The sequence below is a fragment of the Callorhinchus milii genome, unplaced genomic scaffold, assembly GCF_018977255.1.
Source record: "Callorhinchus milii isolate IMCB2004 unplaced genomic scaffold, IMCB_Cmil_1.0 Scaffold10, whole genome shotgun sequence".
Taxonomy (NCBI): Eukaryota; Metazoa; Chordata; class Chondrichthyes; order Chimaeriformes; family Callorhinchidae; genus Callorhinchus; species Callorhinchus milii.
The window spans coordinates 13,766,298-13,779,574 of NW_024704751.1; the positions used below are offsets into that span (position 1 = coordinate 13,766,298).

The 13,277-nt window shown below is 48.1% G+C and overlaps 1 protein-coding gene across 1 annotated transcript in view; it reads right to left on the reverse strand.

Moving 5' to 3' along the window:
• Positions 1-2,737, reverse strand: part of LOC103179605 (forkhead box protein O3) — a 56,972-nt gene extending 54,235 nt beyond the window's left edge. Inside the window, exon 1 of the mRNA XM_042338428.1 lies at positions 2,119-2,737. Within this exon, the coding sequence (XP_042194362.1) occupies positions 2,119-2,661 (543 nt within the window). The 5' untranslated portion in view covers positions 2,662-2,737. The remainder of the gene's footprint in view (positions 1-2,118) is intronic.
• Between the last annotated feature and the right edge of the window lie 10,540 nt (positions 2,738-13,277).

Genomic DNA, 13,277 nt, shown 5'->3' on the forward strand with positions numbered 1-13,277 from the left:
CCACCCACTCCTCCACCCCGTCCCCACCTCGGTGTCAGGCTCCGCCACTGTTAAGCGCCCCGAACTTGCAAACTTTGGAGGCAGTGAGTGCTGTAAAGTGGACTGATTTGTGAGGAGGGGGGGGAGAGAGGGAGAGAGAGAGAGAGGTGGGGTGGGTGTGTGTGTGTGGGGGGGGGAAGAGGGAAATACCAATGTTAAAAGGCAGCTGCTTATTTCAGAGCCAGAATTTGGGCTGAGTGTTCACTCCCCTCCCCTTCCCTCCCCCATTCGTAAACAGCGCTTAGATTGCGCAATGTGCTTTGTACAAATCGCAAAGCCTTTTTGCGTGGGTGGGTTTGTGCGTATAATAGTGGGGTATCCGGTATGTTTTTCGATTAAAAAAAAACCCATCTACCGACCAGCAAACGGGGGATATTAATAGCTTTTTAACTGTAATTTTGCAAAGACGGTTATATCAGCAACAGCTACTAAATGACCTTTTTTTTTACAGTGTGTGTTATTTTTTTTTTTGTCATTTACGCATCAAAAAGTTGAACAGGTTTTGTTCGGGCGCTGACCCCCCTCTCTCTCTCTCTCCCCCCCCCGGGGAGATTTCGAACACACTTTTATGTCTCAGACACAAAAAAAAACACACACACACAGAGAGAGAGAAGAGGTTTAAGTGTTGAAAAAAGAGGGAGAGAGAGAGAGAGAAGGTGAAATGGACAGAGAGTGATGAACTTTTACACTCCTTGGGGGTGAGGAACATATATTTGTTCCCTGACCAATTAATATCTAAATAATAACGCCTTCTTCTAAGTTAAATATATATTATATTTATATATTATATATATATAGATACACACACACACTCGCTCTACCAGTTTAGAACTAGTTACTAATCAGAGGCAATGTCCTGGAGTCATTTCTAAAGAACAACTTGTACAGTTTTACGTTTTACTTGGACTTCCATCTTAAAAGACACAATAATAAATCCTCCCTTTGCCTGAACCCCATTATTATTAATAATACATATAGATACATATACACACGTTGCAATACGACTTCTCTCCGCTTCACACAGATCATTGGGTTTAATAAAAATATGAATAAACCTCGCCCTTGATGCGTGATCTCCGAGACGTCTCAAAGCGCTTCACGGAATATCACTGTAAAGTGGATTTGAGTGTGGATTTTGTGAGCCAAACATTGCGCACAGCAGCGTCCCACATCCAGTGGTGGGTTATTACCCCAGAAAAGCGATCGACCAACATTATATACCCACAGACAGACACACATAGACAGACACAGACAGACAGACAGACACACAGACAGACACACAGACACACAGACAGACACACACAGACATTTAGTGGGTTTAAAATGCTTCAAATACAGAAGTGAAAGGGCTTTGCCACTTGTAAATCACATCAAAGCCAATAGAACACATCCAGAGCGAGGATTTACCAATCCCCCCCCACCCACATACACCCACCCCCCCCCCCACATACACCACCCCCCACCCCCCCACATACACCACACACCCACCCCCCACCCCCACCCACACCCCCCCCCACCCCCACACACCCCCACATACACCCACCCCCCCCCCCCACATACACCCACCCCCACCCCCCCACATACACCCACCCCCCCACCCCCACCCCCCCACCCCCCCCCCCCACATACACCCCCCCCCCCCCCACCCCCCCCACATACACCCACCCCCACCCACACCCCCACACACCCCCCCCCCACACACACCCCTCCACCCCCCACACACCCCTGTCCCTCTCCCCCCACCACCCCTCCTTCTCCTCTCCCGACAAGAAGCGCTGCGCGCAACAGGCGAACGGTCGGTCGATGGATGGATGGATGGGATCGATCGATCCATCGAGACCCCGTCCACCCATCCACCCATCCATCGATCCCACGTATCGATCCCACGTATCGATCCTCCCTTTCCTCTATGTGTGTGTGTGTGTGTGAGAGAGTGTGTGTGTGCGCCCCAAACAAAAACCCGGATCCCCCCCAAAAACATAAATAAATCCCCCACCCACCCCGGGGGGAGGGAGGGTTGGGGTGTGAGGGTTGGGGTGTGAGGGTTGGGGGGTGTGGGGGTTGGGGGGGGGTCCGTACCTTCCACCCGGCAGAGCTGTTGCTGTCCCCTTTATCCTTGAAGTAGGGGATGTAGCGGACCATCCAGTCGTATATCTGGGACAGGGTGAGGCGGTGGTCTGAAGAGCTCTCGATGGCTTTGGTGATCAGATCGGCGTAGGACAGGTTACCCCACGCGTTCCTGCGGGAGGACTTCTTGCGGTGTTGGCTGTTGGCCTCACTCAGACCCAGGAGGGGCCCCGGGGTACCCGCCATCGCCCTACTCACTCCTCCTCCATCACCTCCATCACCTCCTCCTCCTCCTCCATCACCTCCTCCTCCTCTCCCGGCGGCGTTGCTGCGGTCGCCATCCTCGCCCCCCAGGACCGCGGCGGCGGGTGGGTTTCTCGAGGTGCCCTCTCCCTCTCCCTCTCCGCCCTCTCCCTCTCCCTCTCCCTCTCCTGCCCCCTCCCCTCCGGGCACCTCCGGGCGAGGCAGCGGCCAAGTGCACGATCGGGGTCGGCTCTGCGGCTCGAAATCCGGGTCGATGTCCACCGCACCACCGGGAGCCACTTCTTCCTCCATTGCTCTGGACGCTGTTCGGAGGGGCACTGACCGACACCGACACCGACACCGACCGACACTGACCCCCTCTCCTCTCTCTGTGTCTCTCTCTCTCTCTGTGTCTCTCTCTCTCTGTCTGTCTCTCTCTCTCTCTCCTTATTCTAACCTATAAAGCAGAGACGAAACTCGATAGGAGGAGAGACAGACACAGGGGGAGAGAGAGAGGGAGGGAGGGATGGGAAGGAGGGGAGGGAGGGAGGGAGGGATGGGAAGGAGGGGAGGGAGAGGGGAGGGGGAGGGGGGCAATGAAGAGAGAGGAATAAGGAGTTGGATGACAGGTTGGGCTTCAGATCAGCGTTAAACATGAACCGGTTTCCCTGTGCTTTTGTGGAGCAGGTGATGAGCAGAGTCCCATAAGGATGGATCGATTGAGGGAGGGCTGTCTCTCTCTCTCTCTCTCTCTCTCTTCCTCTATCTATCTATCTCCCTATCTATCTGCCCCCGTCTCTCTCTCTGTCTGCCCTGAACTCTGCTCTCTCTCTCTCTCTCTCTGCTCCACTCTATTTGCTGGCTCTCTGCTCCCTCTCTCTGCTCCACTCTATTTGCTGGCTCTCTGCTCTCTCTCTCTCTCTGCTCTCTCTCTCTCTGCTCCACTCTATTTGCTGGCTCTCTGCTCTCTCTCTCTCTCTCTGTGTTCTGAGCTGGTTTTACACTCTCTTCAACTGGTCTCTCTCTCTCTTCTGTGTCTCTCTCTCTCTCTCTGCTTTGCCCTTTGCTGTGGCTCTCCTCTTACCCGCGCTCTCTATTCTGAGCTCTGTGTGTGTGTGTGTGCTCTGCAATAGGCTCTCTCTCTCTCTCTCTCTGCCCTTTGCTCTCTCTCTCTCTCTGTGTGGGTTGGCTTTCCTTTGGGCTCTCTCTCTCTCTCTCAGTGTTCTGCTCTGTCTCTCTCTCTCTCTCTCTCTCTCAGTGCTCTACTCTGTCTCTCTCTGTGCTCTGCTCTGGGCTGTCTCTTCCCCTCCCTCACTCTCAATGCTCTGCTCTGTCGCTCCCTCTCTCAATGCTCTCGGCTCTCTCTCTCCCCCTCTCTCTCTGTCTCTCCCCCTCTCTCAGTGCTCTCTCTGTCTCTCCCCCTCTCTCTCAGTGCTCTCTCTGTCTCTCCCCCTCTCTCTCAGTGCTCTGCTTTGGGCTGTCTCTCTCTCTCTCTCACTCTGTCTCTCAGTTCTCTGGGCTCTCAGTGCTCAGAGCTGTCTCTGTCTCAGGGCTCTCTGTGTCTGGGCTGTCTCTTTCTCGGTGTCTGGGCTGTCTCTTTCTCGGTGTCTGGGCTGTCTCTGTCTCGGTGTCTGTGTCTCGGTTTCTGGGCTGTCTCTGTCTGTGTGTCAGTGTCTCTGTGTCAGTGTCTGTGTCAGTGTCTCGGTGTCTGTATCTCGGTGTCTGTGTCTCGGTGTCTGTGTCAGTGTCTTGGTGTCGGTGTCAGTGTCTCGGTGTCTGTGTCTCGGTGTCTGTCAGTGTCTCGGTGTCGGTGTCTGTATCTCGGTGTCAGTGTCTGTGTGTCTGTGTCTCGGTGTCTGTGTCTCTGTGTCAGTGTCTCTGTGTCTCGGTGTCTGGGTGTCTCGGTGTCTGTGTCAGTGTGTCTGTGTCTTGGTGTCTGTGTCTCGGTATCTGTGTCTGTGTCTCTGTGTCTGTGTCAGTATCTCTGTGTCTCGGTGTCTGGGTGTCTCGGTGTCTGTGTCTCGGTGTTTGTGTCTCTGTGTCTCGGTGTCAGTGTCTCTGTGTCTGTGTCAGTGTCTGTGTGTCAGTGTCTCGGTGTCTGTGTGTCCCGGTGTCAGTGTCTGGGTGTCTCGGTGTCTGTGTCAGTGTCTTGGTGTCTGTGTCTCGGTCTCTGTGTCAGTGTCTCTGTGTCTGGGTGTCTGTGTCAGTCAGTGTCTGGGTGTCTGTGTCAGTGTCTGGGTGTCTGTGTCTCGGTGTCAGTGTGTCTCGGGGTCTGTGTCTGTGTCTCGGTGTCTGTGTCTCGGTGTCTGTGTCTCGGTGTCCGTGTCTCGGGGTCTGTGTCAGTGTCTGTGTCTCGGTGTCTGTGTCAGTGTCTGGGTGTCTGTGTCTCGGTCTCCGTGTCAGTGTCTGTGTCTGGGTGTCAGTGTCTGTGTCTCGGTGTCAGTGTCCGTGTCTCGGTGTCTGTGTCTGGGTGTCAGTGTCTCGGTGTCTGTGTCTTGGTCTCTGTGTCAGTGTCTGTGTCAGTGTCTGGGTGTCTGTGTCTCGGTCTCTGTGTCAGTGTCTCGGTGTCTGTGTCTCGGTGTCTGGGTGTCTGTGTCTCGGTGTCAGTGTCTCGGTGTCTGTGTCTCGGTCTCTGTGTCAGTGTCTGTGTCTCGGTGTCTGTGTCTCGGTATCAGTGTCTGTGTCTCTGTGTCAGTGTGTCAGTGTCTGTGTCTCGGTGTCTGGGTGTCTGTGTCTGGGTGTCTGTGTCTCGGTCTCTGTGTCTGTGTCTCGGTGTCTGTGTCTCGGTATCAGTGTCTGTGTCTCTGTGTCAGTGTGTCAGTGTCTGTGTCTCGGTGTCTGGGTGTCTGGGTGTCTGTGTCTCGGTCTCTGTGTCAGTGTCTGTGTCTCGGTGTCTGGGCGCCGTTACCATGTGGTTCCCACTGACAGTGGGGACGGTTACAGTATCCGCGGGAGCGGCTGCTGATTGGTCGGTGGCCGACAGCCGCGTTCCAGTGGGCGGAGCCGGGCCTCCTGATTGGTCAACACCCACCCGGGTGGGCGGGGCCTTGGGAATCCCCTGCACCGACGTCACTGAGACCTGCCACTCACTCCAGGACTGAGCCCTCCACCTGATGGGAGTCTGAGTTACACTGAATAACAACAACAACAACAGCAGCAGCAATAATAATAACAACAACAACAACAACAACAACATTCCTGACATCTGTTACGGCGCCCGATCCCGTCTTCGAGACGTCTCGAAGCTCTTCGCGGGTCACACTGTAAAGTGGATGCACTGCGTATATTTTGCGAGCGAAACGCGGATCGGGCGACCAAATTATTATTTATTTTTCAAGGACTTATTACCCCCCCCCTCAACCCCGCGCCCCCCTCCCCCCCCACCCACCCCACCCCCGCCGCCCCCCACCGCCCGCACCCGGGAAAAGCGATCCGACGATCGATGAGCAGCCGGGTTCCTGCTTGCTGCCGGTTAGGCGGAGGCGCGTGGAGCGAGGGAACCTTTGCCCAATGTTGTGCCCCGCCCGCCCGGGAATCGGACCCAGGACCTCTCGCTGGCCAGGCGAGTGCTCTGACCACTGAGCTGCAGGACTCCCTTGTAAACCCGGGCTTTTAAATTGTGTTCGTAAAACACACAGAATCTGCCATCATCATAACCATATGCAGTCCCGTGCTTACGATTCTCTCTTATTTATGTTTATAGATATATATATATACACATACGTGTAGCTATAACTTATTTATTTATATATGTGTGTATTTATAAATGTATAGCTGCTTTCGTCAAAAGTTTTCGAACCATCAAAGACACTGAAAAGTACACCAAAAGGGCATTCAGGATCATATTCTCGGTGAATCGTTTCCTTTTGGTTGCAATCTGGAAGTTACAATTCGTGCGGTGAACAAATTTATAAGGGCCTCTCATCGACTCACATTTGTAACCGTTTTCCTATACCTTTCATTTGGAAACGTACGGTAGAAAATATACAGTGGAGTCCTGTAGCTCGGCGGTTAGAGCACTCGCCTCGCAAGCGAGAGGGTTGGGTTTGATTCCCGGCAGGTCAGGGCGAAACCTTGGCCAAGGTTCCTTACTTCCGCACGCCTGATAATAATCCCTCAAGAAAAAAAATAATAATAATAATTTGGTCACTCAATCCACGACTGTTTGTGGGGACGCGGCCGCGTTTTGCCCACAGAATATGCGGTCAAATCACGTTACGGTCTATTCCGCGAAGCGCTTTGAGAGCTCTCGAAGAGGTGAAAAGCGCTATACTCAAATGCAAGGATTATTATTATTATATAGCAATAAAGTATACGTTGCTGGGAAACATTGCAATGTGCAACAATAATCGATACCTGGATTGTCCATTTTGATGTTTTCACAACAAAGTGGGTTGCAAGAGAACGCAGCTTCCTTACTTACACGTTTAGCTACTTAGTTTAACTTCACTTAGTAAAGAGGAAATATTGTACACTTTGGATTTTGTTTGATGGAACTATTGGTTTTGCACGTTCAGGTTTAGTAATTCGGAGTATCAGTAAAATGTGAGCATTAAGTTAGTCTGGAACTCCATCCCACCGGGTCCCTTCGCCTCGCTTCCTCCCTCGCCTCCTTCAAGCTCGGTCTCAAGACCTTTCTCTCCGACCGAGCCTTTGGTCTCCCTCCCACCTCTCTGCCTTCCCTCACCCCTACAACCCCCNTCCGCCTCCCCACTGCTCGGGCCCCGACACCTGACCGTTCAGTGCTTTGGGACGTCCTCCCGACGCGAAAGGCGCTCTATAAGTGTAATTTTGTTGTTCTTGTAGTCTGCAAATCCCACCATGTGTTCGGTTAAATCTCTGTGGCTAAACGTGTCAGCCATAAACATTGTGGTTTCATACTATATTCACAGTAATACTCCATAAACATACCTTGTGCCACTCAATCCATGACTGTTTGAGAAATTCCTTCGGTCGTTTTCTTTTCCTCGAATTTTTGTTAAAGTCCACTTACGTTTAGTTATTAACGCTCTTCATCCAGTGAATATTCTATGTTCTAAACCTGGGTCAACTTCAACAAACACCACACATCTCACTGCAAGGCATGAACAGTTTATTTCTGACCATCAAGGATATAGAGAGTCCCGGCAGCCATGACTGCTACACAAGCTGGCAAACGATGGAATAAAAGTACGTATATTAAACAGTATTACGTGGGAATACTTTAAAAGGTAAATAGCGGGAAGCGTGTGTAAGGGTGTAATCCTAACCTTGGAGTTCAACCAATATTGTATTTACATTTAAGTTTGATTCACAAAAAGAGAAGGGATTTGCTTCCTGCCTTCTGGCCAACAACGCTCCCAAATGAAAATGAAAATGTGGTCATCCACTTCAGGGCTGTTTGTGGGTCATTGCCGCGTGCAAATTAACTGCCGCGTTTTCTTACAGATACACAGTCACTGCACTTCACAGAAAAATCCCTGGATGGATGGATCGATGGGTGGGTGGACAGATGCATCATATGAATACACGATGCATGGATGGATGGCTGTTTTCTGTGACGTACAGTGACTGTGTTTTGTCAGCAAATGCAGCAGCCAATTTGTGTACTGCAATGTGCCACAAAACGGCCATGTTTTGCCCAATTTTCTGCTGGGAGCAACGTTCTCCGCTTTTTTTGTGTCAAATTAAAATCCAAGTGTTGTAAGTCAGGGCTTTAAAGGGGCAAAGATAGGGGAAATAGGTTTAAAAGCTTCGTCACAGTGCATAAATTGGCAGAACAGGTTTGATGGGCTGAATGATTTCATCATGTTCCTTGGTTAGTGTCCTTGCTGCTTTTCACTGAATCGCTTTGAATACCTATAATGGTGTGTTAGGTGTGGTGAGTAGACAATTAAACACAATTAGACAATTGTACATCTGGCCCCACCAATATACGAGGCTGATTTTAGTTTAGTTTCTCACAAAGGGAACTCCGCGAGTTAAGTGCACAGCCCTGCCACAGTGATCTCATCAGAAATATGTAGGCTGCGAGCAGCATTAAGAGAAATATAAAGGAAATGAGTCCCTGATGCATCGTATAATTGGATCAAGATTGACAAGTCGGAGAATGTGCAGCGTGCAAATAAAATAAATTCAACGCGTTTGCTTTTAAATATTTCGGAGTGACATGGGTTTAAATCCTGTGAAGCGCTTTGAGGCGTCTCCACGGAGTCTCAAAGCCCTAAATCAAATGCAAAGATTATTATTATTCTATTGTATATTGTAAACAGCTATGCCAAGTGTCCACCAAAACAAAAGGGAACCCTTTAATGCTGTCCTGCAGCTCTAATCATGTGTGTTGGACGTTAAAGCAGATCATAGTCGTATTTTCTTTGAGCCCGGGATTTAAGAATCATTCCACTCGCACAGCAGGTATTTTTCAAGTTACGAGTAATCCCAGCAGGACTAATCTGCCGTCCTGATCCCAAACACACCAATGTGTGTCCTGGGTTAGTGTCTGTGAAATCCGAAGGGCTTTGTAGTAAATGTAGCGAAGTAGAATCTTTAATAATGACTGCTCGCGCTCTCCCCTGGAGCACCACTGGGCCACAGACGAAAGTTGGTGTTTAATCTGCTCAGTGAAGCCAGGGTGGCCTTCTTAGAAAGCGACGCAAAGCAGATGAAAGCCTCAAGGAATGATGGTGCAGAGGTGACGGGATTATTACAGTAATCAGTGATGTTTTTCCTATTCTCTGTCCTCTAATCAGAACTGCGAGATCAATAATGCTAAGACTCCCTCATCTGCGAACCTCCCAGGCTATGCCCTCTGGGCTCCTCCACAATCTTTATAAGTTTTGGATTTTTAATTAATGCCCCTCGCTTCCCCTCCCTCTCAAGGCTGAGATTTAAAACGAGGATTGAAGTGTATAGCACAGTCGCGCATTATAATATAATAATATGCTTTACAACAACAACAATAATAATAATAATATAGAGCTTATCATGTCGTCCATACGTCGTAAACCACTTCACAAGATTGTTTTCAGATATTATTTTTGAACAGAAATCTAACTCGTTCGTTCTTGAAAGAATCAACACTTTCTGCACCCCCGCGTCTCTCTGTGGAACCTGTTCCATACATGTACTACTCGCTCACCAAAGCAGCGTTTCCGCAGATTTTGTAGGCAAATATACGCAGCGATGTCCCCTAAAACCGCCTGTGAGGTGAATGACTGATGTTTCTGGGGGATTGTTGGGCCAGGCAAGCCAAGGCATTAACCCAGGAAAAATAGTATTCATTAAAAGTCTTTGCCTGCCAAAAAAAAACACACACGCCGTACACCTCACTGACGTGGCTGTCAACTGTACTTTCAATTTCTGATTGCAAAGCATTGGATTCACATCAGTCACAGCAGCGCTGCAAAATAAATGAATGCCGCATAAATACTCTGCGTGCCGTCACAGAGGGCAACAGTCGAAGCAGTAACCTTTTAGGGGAAGCAGTTTGATTTGTTCTAACTTAGCACTTAGAGCGGGAGGGGAGGGGAGGGGAGAGGGGAACCGAGGAAAGCACAAAATATGCATTGAGAACGACATGTTTGATTATGGAGGAGCGATGGGAAACACAGGACAAAAGAAGCATTTATATTTTCTTAAAAAGGAATAGCAAAGCGTCAAGTTATTCAGCGCAGTTTGAATATTACATTTTGCACACTGGGTTAACTTGGCAGTGCTTTACTTGTCAGAGGGACTCAGCCTGTGCATAAATCAAACCTTATCCCGTCCTAGCTAGATTCAATACGTATCTGTTTTATTCATGAGCCAGAATTCTGTTGAGTGTTCTGAAGATGACAGGCCAGCCACAGTAAAGCCATCAGACTTCACTGTGGGAAGCAGTGCGTTAGTGACAATAAAATAGTGTTCAGGGACGGAGGAATGGAGGGTTCAAAACACACAGGGCTGTGCTTGGAAGTGAATAATTGACCCGCAGTGTACTTTCCTTTTTTTAAAAAAATAACAGGGATAGAATATACAACAATACAGCAATAAAAAATAGGTTAGTCAGACTTCTTTGGCTCAACAGTTTCTTAAGTTCGTCCATCATTCCCGTGGAGCAGGGATTATTCCAACTCAGCTCCTGTTAACCCTGCAAGCCGAGCCCTAATGGGTAGGGATCCCAGCAAGTCAAGCAGTGGGAAGCTCGCCAGACAGTGCTCTCAACGGCAAGCTATGCGGTGTTAACTGGTGAGACTCCAGCAGTTATCCCAGAGTGTAGTGTGGGGCCCCCCAAGCCTTAGCTCTTGCCGACCTGCGGCTAATACTCCCTGGGATTAGGTAGGAAGGGTGCATCCCTCCGGGGAAATTTGGGGGTGGGGGAACATACATGGAACTTTCAGTTTGGTTTGGATACACTTTAAGCGTGTGCGTCAGACACCCGGTTTCCTTGCCGTCGTGTCACTCTCTCTCTAGTGATTTCTGAGATCTGATGCAGATACGAGAATTCTTTGAAACCACAAGTGACGTAATAATTGCAGTCATTATACGTCAGGCAAAATTACCTTGCGCAGTAAGCTTGAATTGGTTGGTTGGATGTTTGTCTTTGCACATGTTCTTTGTGAAGTTTTAATACAATCCCCCAGATAAACTGGGCCATTAATTTACTTTGTGGCTGTTAATGGGACGCGTTCAACCCACAGAATATACAGTCAATTCACTTTACAGTATGTTCTGTGAAGCGCTTTGAGTCAGCTCGAAAGCACGATAAGGTGCTATATAAATGCAAAGATTATTATTATTCGATTGTGGGCCACATTTGCCTACAAAATACTTTTTTGCTTTACAGCAAATCCTGTGAAGCGCTTTGAGACCTCCTGCCGAGGTGGAAGGCACCGTATCAAATGCAAGGATTATTATTGTTATCAGTATAATCCCTTTCTAGAGGGATTAGCTCCGTTAATAATCAAATGGCATCAATTTAGTTCCCAATAAATAGCCGGAAGCTCACTTTAGTCTCAAGAAAGTGTGGGGCGGAATCGCTAAAGTGAAGGTTTAACTGTTCGATCGTTGACCATCGAACTGATTAAAGAGCACATAAGCCAATCGCACTTTTGGGGATCGGACAATGAAACAACGCAGCAAAATTTAGCGCGAAAATCATTTCAAGTTCAATCCAATTTCAACACCAAATCTAATCTCATTCAATCCCTCAAACAAAATGTTGGGTCATTTAAAGATAGCAGCCGTGTTGATGGATGGATAAAGAGAAAATAAACCGGGCATTTTAAAATGAGTAGTTTGCCCGGCAAATAGTAGCGTTGACAATGTGTGGAATCAGAACGGGTAATATATATATCTTAAACACAAATTATTTTAGGAAAGGTATTGCAAATAAACAGTTCTTTTGTGTACGCAGACAGATTAATAATAATAATTCTTGCATTTGATATAGCGCCTTATCACATCATTGAAACAGCTCAAAGAGCTTCACGGAATACACTGTAAAGTGGATTGACTGTGTATTTTGTGGACGAAATGCGGCAGCCAATTACGCACAGCAGCGTCCCACAAACAGTCGAGGATTGAGTGACTGATTTTTAAAAGTCTTTTGCGATTTCCTTCAGCAATGATGCATCAATCCTTAGTTCTGTTAATACGCAATGGCTGAGGTTTCACATTTAAATACTATGCGATGGATGAGGAATTTGTTTGTACACTGTGTTAACAGTGGGTGAATGCACTGTGCTTTGATGGGATGGCATTTTATGCTTGGATTAGGAATGTGTTAATTCAGTTATACAGTCTGGGCACTTAAAATGAATGCGCAATAAATTTGTATTTCACTTAAGAGAACAAAGACGGACAATCTCAAACTGTTTTTCTCCCCCCAGATATCCATTATATTCATCCCTGTAGTTTGTGAACTTCTGCCTATTAAGTGAATCCTTTTGTCTTTTACTCACACGACACTGTTCGCTGTGTTTAAGATAAATCCTTGCATTTGATAAGAGTGCCTTTCGGGTCATCAGGACATCTTGAAGCGCTCCACAGGATTCACTGTAATGTGTAGTGATTGTATAATTTTGAAGATGAACGAGGCAGCCAATTTGCGGATAGCAACGTCCCATAAACAGCCACAAAGTGAATGATCGGTTTCATCTGGGGGATTGTTGGCCAGGACACCGGGGGGGAGAGAGAGAGAGAGAGAGAGAGAGAGAGAGAGTGACTCCCTTCTCTGTTCCAAATAAAGTCGCGGGACCTTTAGCGTACAGACTCGGATGGGGCATCGGTTTAATGTCGCATTCAAAGGATGGGGTAAAGTTTTGAGTCTTCACTCACTGCATGATTGCTGGGATCTGCCAGACTGGCAGCGAAGTTGATAGTAATTGCCAGCGTCCCATGATTTGCATTTTGGAATAGGTTCAAACATGTGAGAAATCGTGCACCAGATAATTCTTGTTTAAATTGCACTGTAATTACTGCTGAAAGCACGCAGCGCGCGAGTGAATACAGGTGATTCTCTTAATAGAAATTTATAGTAGTAAGCAAATTATATATTCCATCAAGGCTGAAAGATCTAAGGCACTATTGCTTTACAAACCCAGCATGTCTGTGCTTCAAGCGCTCCGAGACGCTACCCTGTGTGAAGGCGGGGGGTGGGGGGTGATATAAATGCAAGTTGTTGTTGTTGTCGAGCTACCCTTGCAGTGCCTGGCGTGGTGTGGTAGGTTTTGTGTCTTGAATAATCATAATAACAATAATAATATAATAATCCCATCATTTGATAAGGCTCCTTATCTTGTCGTTGAGATTATTCTGTGAAGCAGAGTGACTGTACATTTTGTGGGTGAAACGCGGCAGCCCATTGCGCACAGCAGCGTCCCACAAACAGTCGTGGATTAAATGAGCAAATTGCAGATGAATGACCTTTTCAATATAATGTGTTTTAAATGTACCTATATTCTTTTGTT